General features: G+C 42.0%; 1 protein-coding gene across 1 annotated transcript in view; it reads left to right on the forward strand.

Annotated features, from left to right (window-relative positions):
- Positions 1–13579, forward strand: part of ATP9A (ATPase phospholipid transporting 9A (putative)) — a 141682-nt gene extending 128103 nt beyond the window's left edge. Inside the window, exons 27-28 of the mRNA XM_060230781.1 lie at positions 7576–7779; positions 12020–13579. Coding sequence (XP_060086764.1) covers positions 7576–7779; positions 12020–12156 — 341 coding nt within the window. The 3' untranslated portion in view covers positions 12157–13579. The remainder of the gene's footprint in view (positions 1–7575; positions 7780–12019) is intronic.
- Positions 13580–15469: the final 1890 nt, after the last annotated feature.

Raw genomic sequence — 15469 nt, forward strand, 5'->3', positions numbered from 1 at the left:
TCCAATAATAAATTCAGTCATTTAAATTGGGAAAGCCAGACAGGGAATAGAATATAGTATATTGTAATGTTGTATTCAAGGGGTGGAGAATGGGAATAGAGCTGTAGAAGCAAACCCTGCAACAGCAGTGGCTCTTTTGGGGGCTGTAGTACAGCAGCCCCCCCCCCCCCAGGCTTTTATAGGAGAACATGCAGTTTCTGGAGAGTCAGGGTGAAAGAGAGGGGAACATTGTGGGAAAGAGTTCCTGGCCAAGGCTGTTCTCCTGTTACATTCTGCGGGTCAGATGACTTCACCTCTCAATGGATCGCACCATGCAATTTGGCTAGAAGTTATCACCCAAGATCAGCAGGGTGGGCGGGGTGGGGGGACAGCCAAAAACTGAGCAGTACCCAGATGGTGGAAAGGTTACTTCTGGGTCTGTGTTTTATGGCTGGATCTTGAGTCACTGGTAGGATTGTTCTTTAAAAAAAAATGCAAAGGCTGTGGATTACTCATCCCTACAGATTACTCATGCTGCCGATATGAGTTATGTCTGCAGCTGAGTATCTGGGAATCTGTGTGGCTGTTGTCAGGTCAGCCAGAAGCAGAAAGTAGCTCTCCTTCTCTCCCTCTCTCCCCAGCTTACAAACCTGGAGTCCTTCTGGTTTTGCTGGGATTTGTTTCCTAGCAGGTACACCGAGGAGTTCAGCCAAGAACAGGATGTGATGTGCCTCAGTGCCTCTGTTATCAAGAGACTATATTGACAGCTAGTGTGGTGGTGGTGGCAGCAGCACTTATGACAGAAAATTCAAAAGCCCCTCCATTCATCTCTCACCTCAGCCATGGGCTCACTGTGTAGTCACAAGCAAGCCTGTCTTCCTCTCATGCATGCAATATGTCAGCTGGTTTACCCTACCAAATTTTCATAAGGGTTACAGAGATCAGGAACATGAAGGGGGCTCCAGGATTCTAAAGCACTCTATATATTGCTTTCAGCTGCTCACAGAGCTGCTCCTGCTACTTTCATCCCAATTCCAAACAAGAGGCTTGAAGAAGAAGATGGCAGATTTATATCCCGCCCTTCTCTCTGAATCAGAAACTCAAATCTCCTATATCTTCTCCCCCTCACAACAGACACCCTGTGAGGTGGGTGGGGCTGAGAGGGCTCTCACAGCAGCTGCCCTTTCAGGAACAACTCCTATGAGAGCTATGGCTGACCCAAGGCCATTCCAGTAGCTGTAAGTGGAAGAGTGGGGAATCAAACCTGGTTCTCCCATATAAGAGTCCGCACACCTAACCACTACACCAAACTGGCTCCCATTTTCCTCACTAAGACAGAGCCGCAGGTGAATCCTCTCTCAGCATGTCCCAAGGGGACCTGCTGTTGTGCTCTTGCAAATATAGTGAAACGTTTTCTCATTGCAATGGTTCTCTCTTCATGATAAAGCTGATTATGGCAGGCAGCAAGACTGCTGTTTCTGTTGAATTCATTTTGAGCCATTTTGAAATAATTCCAATTGGCTTTTCTAATTAATTAATTAATTCTCTCTTGCTTTTCTCCCCAGTGGAGACCCAAAGCAGCTTACATCATTCTCCTCTCCTTTGTTTTATCCTCACAGCAACGCTGTGAGGCAGGTTAGGCTGAGAGTGTGTGACTGGTCCCAGGTCACCCAGGGAGCTTCCATGAGCATGAGTGGGGATTTGAACCTGGATTTCCCAGATCCTAGTCCAACACTTTACCCACTGCACCATCCTGGCTCTCTCTTTGTATTATATGTGTGCAGGGGTAACCAAATTTGCTTAATGTAAGAGTGACATAGAATAAACATCAGATGTTTGAGAGTCACAAGACATGAACATCGAAGGAAGGAAGATGGGGGAGGATGGGAGAGGTGAAAAGAAAGCAACTTTAACTTTAGATTTTTATAATTTTTTATTGATTTCAACTACAAAGAAAAGAAGCATGAGCATAGATACAGTATAGAGGGGGAAGGGTAGATACAAAATGGGAAAGACAGAAACAAAGAAAAATACAAATATATCAGTTACAGTTCTACCTCCAGATGAAATACCCAATACTTTTTACCCGCAAGTATAAAATTCACCCATATATTTTACCATCTTTATCTTTCATTATACCTTTTTTACTAAACTATTACTTAAAATACAAGTCTAAACAATTCTTCTTCAGCACATAAAAGTATAAAAAATCAGAGCAGTCTCAACAGAAAGCTGGCTGGCTAAACTAAACCATATTGGAAGCACAGACTAACCTGTTAATTTTGCAATATCAACGTTAGAGTAAACATATGAAATATCGTGAAGGCATAAACAGACTTGTTAATTTAATAATATCATCCTAGAATAAACATATGGAGCCCATATCCTTATCCTTAACAGGCTAAAAATAAAATATGATCATTTATCTGTCTCAGTATGAACAATTTCTCCAAACAAACATACTAAGAGCAGATCTGCCGGATAAAAAAATAATTATATTGTCTGCCCTCTTAACCATTGATCCAAATTAACTGTATATATATCTAACATTTTAACAAAACCTTTCCATCCTTAGAATCTCCCTTGACCTTTTAAAATCACATATTAGTTCTTAATAACAATTCCATATTTAATTACCTACAGAGGAAACCACAACTCAAAAACCCTTCTTCTCAGGAAAGTTTTTACATCTTGATTTTTACTCCTTAACCATATTAAAAATGCAAACGCTTATTAATTTGACAATATCTTCATTACAGTGAGCATAAGAAACAAATACCTTTATCTATTAAATGCAAACCAAATTGAAAAGTAATTATGTTATCTACCTTCTTAAGTATATAGCCCAGAAATTCCACCTAGCCTTTTAAAATCACATACAAGTTTTTACTGTGAGTTCCATATCCAACTACCCGCAAAGTCTACCAACTTGCAAGTTAATTACGTTATCTGTCTTCTTAAAATTTAAAAACTTTTCATTCCTTTAGCTTTTATATCCATATTACTCCAGAAAAAACAACTTGATATAACCCAGACATCACACTTTGCCTTTTAAAATTGCATGTCAGTTCTTATTGAGAGTTTCATATCCAACTATCCACAAAGAGAGAGAGTTCAAAAATCCTTCTTCCTGAAAAATTTCCACATCTTAATTTGTTGGCTGAGGTACACCTTCACTCTTCTCGATGCAGTCATCCCTCTTGGTAACGGAGGAAAGAATTCTATGCCATTTGTTCCTCTCAGCAGAACTTCACTCAGTCTCAATTTCCGGTCTTGTTTTTTAACTGTGCCATAAGGTTCCATTTTGGATTTCTTTTGTTCATTTCACAGCAGATCACTTTCCCCTTCTAATTCCACAGACATTACCAGAATTTCTTTAGCACTCTGCTCATATAGATTTGAGATTTCACTAGTTTTCAGCATAAAAGCTCCCATTTGCTTTCTAATCAACTCTGTTAATGAACCAAGATCCTGTTTCAGATAAGTAATACTCCATAGTATATCTTTTTTGTAAAACATTTCTCTTGGCAGTGCCATTTTTCTCTGACAGCAAACTCAGTCTCTTAATCCAAGTTGATAAGTAGCTTAAAGATCCAGTTAGTCCATCATTCCAAATCTCCAGCTGTGATTTTAAATGTTATCATTTCAGTTGCAGTTGGACGACAGGGACAAATCTCTCTAAAATATATCTCGTTTATGTTCAGACCATATTGCAGCCAAATAATAGTCTCTTTAACATATATCCAATTATAATCCAGGTCATGTATTCAGTCCAGTTCAAATTGTTACTGATACTTAAAGTTGCTCTTTAACTTTTCAAGGCCTCATTCACAGGAAAAGTAGGTGTGTAGTCAATCTCTTTCCCTTCCTTTGAGCTGCCCACTTATTGTTATGTAAAACAATCCATTAGCTAGTGGTATTGAAAGCACACTTACTTGCCAAGTAGAATTGCCATGCATGGGGTAGGGAAGTGTTACATCAAAAGCTTATTGAAAAGAGCGAAAGAAAGCAGTCGGGCTATCACATTTTTTTGCTGTGTCAGCTATCATGGCAGTGGAGCCTCGGGACATGCAAGGACAGGAGCAGCCGCTGCTGTGCCCCTAACTTCCTGCAAAAGTCCTATGTCGAAGGAAAACCCCTCCAGGGTCTTCCTTTGGGGGAGCCACGTCTGTGGCCCCCCTCCAGCCGCCTGATTCAAAGGTGCTGCAGGAGGACGATCTGCGGACACCCCTGAGCTCAAGGCAACGTAACCCAGAAGCCAGCAACTTTAACTTTAAATACATTCTCCAAGCCAGCCAACAGGGCAGTGGGGGCTTCAAGAGCCACGCAATATGCGTGAAATAGCCACATGTGGCTCCTGAGCCACAGTTTGGCCACTCTTATACTAGTGGATTTGTGTTAATCGCCTTGAAGACAAGAAATGTGGGGTACAAACTCTCTTGACTTCATGTGTCAGAGCATGGTAGGCTCTGTAATGAGGCCACAGGCTTTGGGCAGCAAATTCCAGGGTGTTGGGGCTCAGGTACCATCTCCTTGCTCACACCTTACTTTCATTACTGCCACTGTCTTATTCCCTCACCCAGAAGCTTGAATACCCAGTGCTTCTTCCCACTTTGTTTCTGTGAAGGCCTGTTTTGGGCAGGGCATGGTTTGTTGTGCTGTGTACAAAAATTTCTGGGGAGTGAGCAGAAAAGAGATGTTGGATGCTCCAGCTCAAGAATGGAGGGGGAAGGCCACAGGCAGGCCCCACTATTGAGCTTGTCGGAAAGGGGCCATGGCTTAGTGGTAGAGCATCTGCTTGACATGTAGAAGGTCCCAGGTTTCATCCCCACCATCTCCATTTAAAAGGATCAGGTAACAGGTGATGTGAAAGACCTTGACCTGAGACCACTGTCAGTCTAAATAGATAATGCTGACCCTGATGGACTGATTCAGTAGAAGGCAGCATCATGTATCCATATGAGTTGTTATTGGGTTAAAACATGACTCTTGCAGTACACTCTGCACTGGGTCTGTGATTGCTGTTGTCCTGTCTGTGAACAAAGAATTAAAAGTGAACTAGATGCACCCCATGTCCCTTTCAAAGTGGTTTGAAAACCCTTGGTGCTCTCCAGAACCTCCAATGCAGTCATCCACTCTTTGCTTAAGCGCTGTGCATTTACACCAGGGTTCCCAACCCCCGGGCTGTGGACCAGAATTGGGCCATGGCCTGTTAGCAACCGGGCCATGGAGTGAGGCAGAGACTTTTGCCTACTAATTTAAAGACCCCCATGGGGGGCAGGGACAGGGTGTTGGCATGGGCAGCCTGGGGCAGCAAAAACCCCAGCACCCCCACCAGTCCATGGAAGAATTGTCTTCCACAAAACTGGTCCCTGATGCCAAAAAGGTTGGGGGGGCATTGATTTACACTACTCAAGTCATTTGGTTATCCAGTACTGGAGGGATCTCAGTCTTGTGTGTGAACTTCCTGTTGCAGAATATTGTGTTGATGTCAGGTGATAAGAAAGTTACATCTGTGAATGTCTTGTCCCAAGTGCTTAATTACTATTGTGTTGGCCAACATAGAGGTGTGAATTGGCCACTTGTGCCTTTGAACACCAGATATTCTTGTCTATACATTGCTACTACCATATAGAACTGTGTGGATTGGATATATTCAGGGAGATGGTGATGCAGAACACCATCAAGTTGCAGCTTACTTATGGCAACTCTGTAGGGTTTTCAAGTCAAGAGATGTTCAGAGGTGGTTTGCTTGCCTCCATGTAGCAACCCTGGACTTCCTGGTGGTCTCCCATCCAAGTACTGACCAGGGCTGACCCTGGTGGTCTGCTGAGAGTGGGCTTGTCTAGGCTATCCAGGTCAGGACATTTTGTGTTATTTTGCATTAGCTGTTAGTACATTTGCTGAAGCTGTCCACTGATTGCAGCAGGAGACCCAGCCAGTCTTCTCCTGCCTAGACCTTTTGTGGTTTTAATCTGAAGAGCATAATGTTCTACTATACCTCCAAGGCATTGGATCTGCCACATTTCAGAGACAGAGGCCAATGGGTACCCATTTTTGAGGCAATTACAAATGTGACATGCCATAGGCTTCCCCTTGATTTCAGCAAAAGCCCCAACCAGTGTTCAAGCATTTCTTTGCAGTGGGTGGGAGAGCTTTACAGTCTGACGAGTAAACTTTCTGTGAACCCTGCATGCTGTAGTCGCCCACATATCCCATTCAACAATGCCTTCACTGCTTTGCCAATCCAAAGCAAAAATCAAAATGAATGAGAGTTGTTATTGTTTGGGAGGGGGAATTGGATTAGTTCACATTGGAAAAATAATGAAACTATTGGGTCTCATTCATTCTGTTTCCATTCACTTAACAAAAATGTATTCCCCTCTTGTATAGTATCTCTGTTAGGATGCCTGTATATCCCTTTATATGATCAGATGTCAGGAACATGCTATTGATTGTGACTTCTTGCCACATGTACTACCACAGTGAATTGCATATGGATGCATAATTATTTGCAGGACTCTTGCCTTTGCAGACACAGAAGATGCTTCTGTGCAGGAAATTCCACCATTTATGAAAGGGTTCTTAAACTCATTATGGCAGATCAAGAGTTCTTGTCCATACTGCAAATTGAAACAAACTCATTTTTCTTTGTGACCTCACATGATCCAAGATCTCAAAATGTAGCAAGCTACAGGCCTGTGAGGAATTATGGGGAAGGGGAGATGAACCATTTAAAACTTCCCCTCCTTCACCAACCATCTCCTCCTGTCTTTCTCTGAAGAGGTCTGTATGCTCTTAAACCAATTTCCACATCTCCCTCTCCTTTCCCCTCTCCTTTAACTATCTCTGCCTGCAGCATGCTGTGATTCCTGAAATGTGCTGGTCCTGATGCAGGAGGGGATGTTTGGCTAATTTACAAAGCCACATTAATGCATACCTGGAGAGAACCCTCATCTTACCTGTTTGCTTCTTTCATGATGGATACTGGAGTCAGCTGCTCTGCTGTTAGAGTGATAACATTTATGGCTTTAACATGCTATGATAACCAGGTTTCAAGAATGGCAGCTTCTCCATGTATATTTGTAGATACTATTTTGATTTTTTAAGGTAAAGTCTGTTGCCTGACTGGATGGCCCAGGTTAGCCTGATCTCATCAGATCTCAAAAGCTAAGCAGGATTGGCCCAGGCTAGTATTTGGGTGGGAGACCACCAAGGAAGTCCAGGGTAGCTATGCAGATGCAGGCAAGGGCAAACCACCTCTCTATGTCTTGAAAATTCTATGGGAAAAGGAAAGGTCACCTGTGCGAGCACCAGTCATTTCCGACTCTGGGGTGACGTTGCTTTCACAATGTTTTCACAGCAGACTTTTTACGAGGTGGTTTGCCATTGCCTTCCCCAGCAAGCTGGGTACTCATTTTACCAACCTCGGAAGGATAAACCCAGCTTCCACTGGGGATCGAACTCAGGTCGTGAGCAGAGTTTAGGACTGCAGTACTGCAGCTTTAACCCTCTGCGCCACGGGGCTGCTGAAAATTCTTTGAGGTCACCATAAATCAGCCAAAATCTGTAACCTTCCTTCTCTTCCTCTTACAGGTAGCATCATTATGTATGGAGCACTGCTGCTGTTTGAATCGGAGTTTGTCCACATTGTGGCCATTTCTTTCACATCCTTGATCCTCACGGAATTGTTGATGGTGGCACTGACAATCCAGACGTGGCACTGGCTCATGATAGTGGCAGAATTACTCAGTCTTTCCTGCTACATCGCCTCACTGGTCTTCTTACATGAATTTATTGGTAACAGTCATTGTTTTGTTTTTCTCAAAACTTTCCTCAAGTCGGGGCCTAGCTCTGTCAGGCAGCTAGTGAGGCGATTGTCTCAGACAGCAGATTTTGACCATGGTTTTAAAAGGTCGGCAAATAACTGTTACCCATTTCTCCTAGTATGTTTTTAGTCAAGTGTGTGTGGGGTCAACATTTGGATTTTCCATTTCAGGAACAAAAATATCCATAGCTTGGATCCAGCAGAGGATTTCCATGAATGAAAGTGGGGGTTGGTTCTCATGTATTTCCTCCTCTCACTGCAAACCTCCAACTCTTCCTGCATGTTGTTTATGTGGGGTGGAGTGTTGGGGAATTTTCTTTTTATATATAATTCATGAACCTTTTAGAAACTTTAAAATGCAATAGGAGGAGGGGAAGTCCTGTTTCACTCACAGAAATCCTTTCTCTCATTGGAAATTACTGCTGTTTCCAAGACCACTTGCAAAGAGGAGTAGAAGAGAATTATACCAGCCCTTATATATATTATAGACAAATTCAAGTCTAAGTAGGGTCATCATGAGGATAGGTCTAACAGTGGTTACTTCATGGAGGATAGGTCTATCAGTAGCTACTAGCCATGATGACTGAGGGGAACCTCCACATTCAGAGGCACTAAGCCTCTGAACCCCTGAGCCAGGGGGCAACATCAGAGGAAGGCCTCAGCCTTTGTGCTCTGTTGTTGGCCATCCAGATAAACTGGTCAACCATTGTGTGAGACAGGATGTTGGACTAGATGGACCACTGGTCTGATCCAGCAGGGCTCTTCTTATGTTTTGTTCTTATCAGGATCCACTCAGAAGTCTAACTGTTTTTTTAGATTTTTATTCCATCCTCCTTCCAAGGAGCTCATGGCACTCTCCATGGTTCTCTTAGTTTACCTTCACAAAGAGGGCCTAGGAGGTAGATTAAGGCTGAGCATGACTGACTGTTCCAAGGACACCTAGTAAGCTGCTTGACTGAGTAGAAATCTTCCTAGACCTAGAACAGGCCTATAGCTAATATACCAGCCTTAGGCACAGAGATATTGGTGGGAGGAACTTCCACAGAGGCTAAAGGCATGTTCCCAACAGGTCTCTAAAAACACAGCTAGTATAACTTTAAATTGTTTATGGCTGCTTTAAGGATTTTTTTTTGTTAATTTACAAACCGCAAAATAGACATTAATATATACAATAATACAATGATCAACTACAATCATACATATGAAATAGACAGTCATCTTGCATAAACATAGTCATCTATAATATTCTACAACTATATAAACTACATACACAAAACATAAACTTCAATAATCAATTTCATACATTTGTCAATCAAGACTTATTTATATGTACTCTTAAGTTTTCACTTCTGTTTAAATGTGATATCTTTTCCAAATTACTTCATATCTGCCAATTTATTTTTACAAACATATGTTGCCTGACTCTTATCTTTTAATCATTTTTTTAACAATTTAATCCTGATTTTGAGCTATATAATTAAAAAATACTTCCATTTTCCTTGAAATTCTGAGATTATGTATATGTTAACTTTGCCATTGTCACGTATTTGTTTAATTTATTCTTCCCTTCCTTCCGTTCTGGGTATTTTTCTGCTTTCCTTTTTGCCACAGATGTTATCCTTGTCACTGTCACCATGTAGTTAAATAATTCACTGTCTCTTCTTGTGATATTGCCTGGTAGAATATTTAATAGCATACATTTAGGATCCATCACAAACTTAAGTTTTAGTACATTTTGCATTTCTTCATGTATCTCTAGCCAATATTTTCTTGCTTTCTTGCATATGATAGGACATCAGAGTTTGTGCTCTGACATTTCCAGCCCTCCCCATTATATCCTTTATTAGTTTTTGCAATGTCTCTGGGTATGATATATCCATGGCTTTTTTTGTAGAAAAAGACCCAGCAGGAACTTATTTGTATATTAGGCCATCACCCTGATGCCATGCCAGCAGGAACTGAGTTCCTCTGCATTCCTGCTCAAAAGCCCTGGATATACCATCTAAAAGCACTTTATACCAATTCTCCCTTAATAATTACGATTCAGTAAATATGATTTTAGTCCATAAGTTTTTTGGCCACCGTGTGACACAGAGTGTTGGACTGGATAGGCCATTGGCCTGATCATAAGAACATAAGAGAAGCCATGTTGGATCAGGCCAATGGCCTATCCAGTCCAACACTCTGTGTCACACAGTGGCCAAAAAAACCAAGTGGCTTCTCTTACATTCTTATGTTTTCCTACTGGTTCATACATATACTGTCTCCAAAATTTTGCATTCATTTTATCATACAATTTTTACTTGCTCTGTTTCTGTCATATTGCAGTAGCAATTTATAAATTTATATTTTTTCCCTAATAAGTCTTTTGAATCTTCAGTGATTAATTGTTCAAAATTATCTGACTCCCCTTCTTTTATATAGACAGCTGCAGTGATGGCTGCCTTTTTATGGCTGCCTTTTGCATAACTTGTTGCAACAAGAGAAACAGTACTTTTTGAAGGATCATCCTTTTGGGGATATAGCTCCCCACCCAGTGAAGTAGAAAATGCCATTTCCAAGCTTTGCTAATTGACTATAAGGAGATTTTGCTAGTCTCTCCATCACAAACGCCACATTTTTATGAAGGCTGTCTTTCCACTTGGGTGTTCCTGCTTTGGTTTGAGCTCTAACACAAATATGTCCTGCATGGAGCTTGGTGATTCATAGAACAAATGTTGAGCTTCTTCAAGTATCCAAGTGGGTGAAGACTATTTATATTGTAAAAGGGGAAACAACAATAATTCTTCTGGTGCCACTTCAAATTATGGATAGCTTTCCTTAGGACACACATGAACCCACATGAAGCGGCCTTATACTGAATCAAATCATTGGTCTATTAAAGGGCAGTATTGTGCCATGGCGCAGAGTGGTAAAGCTGCAGTACTGCAGTCCGAGCTCTCTGCTCATGAACTGAGTTCAATCCCGGCGAAAGCTGGGTTCAGGTAGCCAACTCAAGGTTGAGTCATCCTTCCATCCATCTGAGGTTGGTAAAATGAGTACCCAGCTTGCTGGGGGGGAAGTATAGATGACTGGGGAAGGCAATGGCAAACCACCCCATAAAAAAGTCTGCCATGAAAACATCACCCCAGAGTTGGAAACGACTGGTGCTTGCGCAAGGGACTACCTTTACCTTTTATTGTCAGCTCAGACTGGTAGTGGCTCTCCAGGGTCTCAGGGTGAGATCTACCATGTCACCTACCATGTGGTCCTTTTGACTGGAGATGTCAAGGGTTGAACTTGGGACTTTGTGCATGCAGAGCAGAGGCTGATCCATTGAGCTACATCCCCTCTCTTGTGAGTAATTTTTCAGATCCATTACTACTCTTAAGGTTGGTGAGATGCTGGGGGATCAGCAACTGGATTTTCCCAGGATTTTTTCAAAGCTAAGCTGCAGGTGCATATGGTTGTTTCCAGGTCTGCCTTGGGTCCTGTCAAACCAGATGTGCCCAGGGAGTTCCGTACTGAATCTTAATTATGCTTTTGTAGCAGCCCATTTTTGTGACCTACTGGGAGATGGGGTGTAAGACCTCTAGCACCATTTTCCTGACATGAAATTGACTCTGGGGAAACCACTGCTTGCCCCTATTCTGTAGCTCATCGGTATAAATGAATTTCCCCAGTGGGATGAATAACAACTCCCTGGGGCCATTTCAGGTAGGAAAAATGGCCTGCGAGTAGAAGGCTGTCCCTGTGTGGGGCTACCACGTGCCTGAGAATTGTTTCAGTATGGAAGTCCCAGTGCACATCTGGCTCAGGAGGACCCAGGACAGACCTCTACTCAATGGGCTAAAGAGAGGGAACAAAAAGAACTCTTTCTGCTTCTCCCTAATACTAGCAGTCAAGAACATCCAATGAAGTTGATGGACAGTAGGTTCAGGATGGACAAAAGGAAACACTTCTTTATGTAACAAGTGATTAAATTGAAGGATGTCATGATGGCCACAAGCAGACATATTTAAAATGAGGAATTGATATATTCCTGGAGGATAGGTCTATCAGTGGCAGTCTAATGTGTAGTTAGGCCTTGGTGGCCCATCTGGCTACTTTTCTGTAAGTGCCATGTTCACTGTGGTATGTGGACACCACTGGTTTCCCCTGTACATATGTTGTGTCCTTGATTTCCCCTTCCAACTACCTGGCTGATTTTCATTGTTCTTCCCTTCCTTCCAGATGTTTATTTCATCGCCACCCTCTCGTTCTTGTGGAAGGTAACAGCCATCACTCTGGTCAGTTGTCTCCCTCTCTACATCCTGAAGTACCTGAGGCGAAGGTTCTCTCCTCCGAGCTATTCGAAGCTGACATCATAGATGCTTCTACCGAAGAAGCAAAGACTTGTATTTTGCACAGTGCTCACAGACAAAAATCAATGTGTGTTCATCGTAGTAACAGCTGCATCTGACAGTTGTGTAAGGATTGTGCATTGGCTGGTGACCTTTGCAGGAAAAGACTGAATAATTGGCAATTAAGCGAGTTGGCTAGGAGTCGGCCAAACCAACTTACAGGGGCACTGTGTGGTCAGTCAAGTTCTGTCCATTTCTATTGATTTTAAGTGAAGTCAAAGGTGGATAACTACAAGGAACGTGGCATCCATTGTGCAATCAGCTTACTTGGAACCTGTGAAGGAAGCTATTTATTTGAAAACAATGTCATCCATATATATATATATATATATATATATATATTGGTTTCCTCATGATGTTTTATCTTACTGCTTTTGGGGGTCAGGTAGATATAAGTGTTTGAACATCTCGAGAAATCCTTTAAAATGAGTAACTCATCTTACTAGTAAGTAGGCAGCACTTACTGTGCCATACTGTGTCCCAGACCAGAGGTGAACATCTCACTGTGACATGGTTTGCTTTAATCCCCTTGAACAAAAAAATGCCTACCGTGATTCTTTCCTCGTGTGGTATTGCTGCATTATTTTTAAAGGGACGCCATAACACTGGTAAAGGGAAATCTCTGTTTTATTTAACAGCAGTGTTTGGGGGAAGATGAATGTTCTGACATCTAAAGCATCAGCACAGTAAGGTGCATCGCAAGCATAGTAGGCTATGTAGGACTAAATTTGAGGGTGGAGAACACACTTGCAGGGAGAATAGATGGTGGGCAAACTTTATTGTCCCATACAATCCCTCTTCTCTGCTACTGTTCTTCTGGATTTCTTCTAGCTAACTCTGAGTTTTGGCTGGGGGCGGGGGATGTGAGTAAAAAGAACTGATGGGTTGGGAGAAAGTTAACACCTGATTCTTTCCTGCAAATATCCACCTTTGTGTTACCATTCACCATCAAATACATATTCGCCATGGTGATGCATGCTTCTGCCCAAACAGTCAGGTTGCATCAGGCTAATCCAGGGTATCTTCCTGCTTTCTGGCTTGCTGACTTTCCCCCTCTCCTTCAATTAACTGCTTCTGTAGGCAGTTGGCCACAAGCACACATACATGCACTATCAAGGAAAAACTTGAGAGCTACGGCCAGGAAGACACCAGATGCCAGGGAGTCTTTGGGGCTGGTGCCAGCCCTGAATGGCAGGTCAGAGGGATGACTCCGGGCTAGCTGTTTGTATGGATAACATTGCTGTGTATTAGAACTACTTTTAACCTTCTGAGACCTTTTGGAAGGAAACTTGCTGCTAATTGTCCTTTTGTAAAAAAAAAAAAAGTATCAGAAATGTTCTGCAGAAAAGTAACGGACGCATTATGAATCATTAAAGACTTGAAAGGGAAAGGTCATGGGATTCTTGCTATTTACTGCTGAGCTTTTTTTAAAAAAAATCTGTTTCCTGTTAGAGCTGAACTGCATGTTCATAAATATCACTGAACTGTACTGTTTCCGAGTGCAGGTGGGGAATTGGGCTTTCTATTCGTTTAAAGCAAATTTTTGCACATTGGAAGTGTGTGCTCGGTTGAGAATCTGTTTCCCTAATAATCTGGCCTTTCAGAAGCAAAGTTAAGGTGGGTCAGCACCTGCAGATCTCCAGTCTCTAATGGGCTGAACCACACAATAATTCTGACCACGCAGTTCGGCGCTCGGTCTGAGTGAACGGAAAGGAGATGGAAATAAATTCCAACACTTGAATTTCTCACTCAAACCAAAATATGTACAAATTGGACAATGTATAGTGTAATACTAGATTTGCATTGCTCAGAGTCAGAACTAACGACGACAGCTGTCGTATGCAAAAGAATGAAACTTGCTCTAAACCTGACTTTAGAAGGAATGGACCTTTGGATAGAGCTTGTTTGACCTGCATCTCCAGACTACTATTTAGAAAGTGTCCTCTGGAAGAAAAAATGGAAGTCTACCAAGATGTGTAAAAGTGTTGAATTTCTGATGCATTCCCTTGATAGGAAGATCAGGGCTGAGGATATCACTGGCAAAAGATGATATGGACCTGTCAAAAGGACAAATGGTTCTTCACTGAAGCAGAAAAGGTGGGTTGCTGGCCACCGTGACATCATGTTTCCTTGCAAGTGGTATCAGCAGACATCTATTTTCAAGCACTGGAAGAGAACTTTTATTCTCAAAGTTCCACTGGCTTCAAGGCATAAGACATTACTTTACATTCTGTGACTTTTATTATTCAAATTCCTGCAAATGTTGCAGAGGCAGAATAATATGTTTTAATCCAAAACATTTGGGTGCATTTAAGACAATGCCAGGGACAATCAAATTAGTGTAATTTCAGCACACCACAAGTTGATTGGAACTTATTGTGATGGGTATGAGGATATGCCTTTGTCTGCCATTAATGTTTCTCTTTCCAAATCTATATTCAGCTGATATATCTTCCTTGGAACTATTTTGCAAATTGTTTTTGTTGCCTCAAGAAACATAACACTTTCTAGAGCAGGAGTGGCCAAACTGTGACTCGGGAGTCACATGTGACTCTTTATTGTGTGGCTCTTGAAGCCACCACCACCATCCCCCCTCCAGCCCTGTCATCTGGCTTGGAGAAGGCATTTGTCAATTTAAATCACTTTACCAAGCTAGATAGTGGCTTGGAGAATGCATTTAAAGTTAAAGCTGCTTTTTTCCACCTCTCCCTCTTCCCTCTCCCATCTATTTGCCTCCCTCCCTGCCTGCCTTTCTTCCACCATCTGACATTCATGTCTCACAGCTCTCAACATCTGACATTTGTTCTATGTGGCTCTTAGGTTATTCAAATTTGGCCACCCCTATTCTGGAGTGTCTATAAGAAGACATGGAAATGGGTTTGCTGTTAGGTGCAGTCAATTGAGAAGCTTTCTCACACAAATGAATGAAGTGGGAGCTGCGCTCAAACATGGTAGAATCAGTGGTATGGACACTACAGCACTGTTGACTTGTGGAGTTAACAAAGTTTACACTAAATAATGTTTGCCAAATTAACAACGCTGATAAAAATGGCAATTAGGTTCAGTGATGTTTATTGGAATGCTGATTCGGCACTCTGATTTAGTGGCAGCAACAATGACCATTAACAACCATTGTATAAGACATGGAATGGACCATCTTGGACCTGTGTTCTTTGTAGCTAATGCCTTGGCACAAGGCTGTAGTTCTGTAAAGTGTTCCTTGTTGAGGCTAATTTTATGGGTGTGTGTTTGTCTTTTTAATAATCCCAAATAGTGCCAT

The sequence above is a fragment of the Heteronotia binoei genome, chromosome 2 (assembly GCF_032191835.1).
Source record: "Heteronotia binoei isolate CCM8104 ecotype False Entrance Well chromosome 2, APGP_CSIRO_Hbin_v1, whole genome shotgun sequence".
NCBI lineage: Eukaryota > Metazoa > Chordata > Lepidosauria > Squamata > Gekkonidae > Heteronotia > Heteronotia binoei.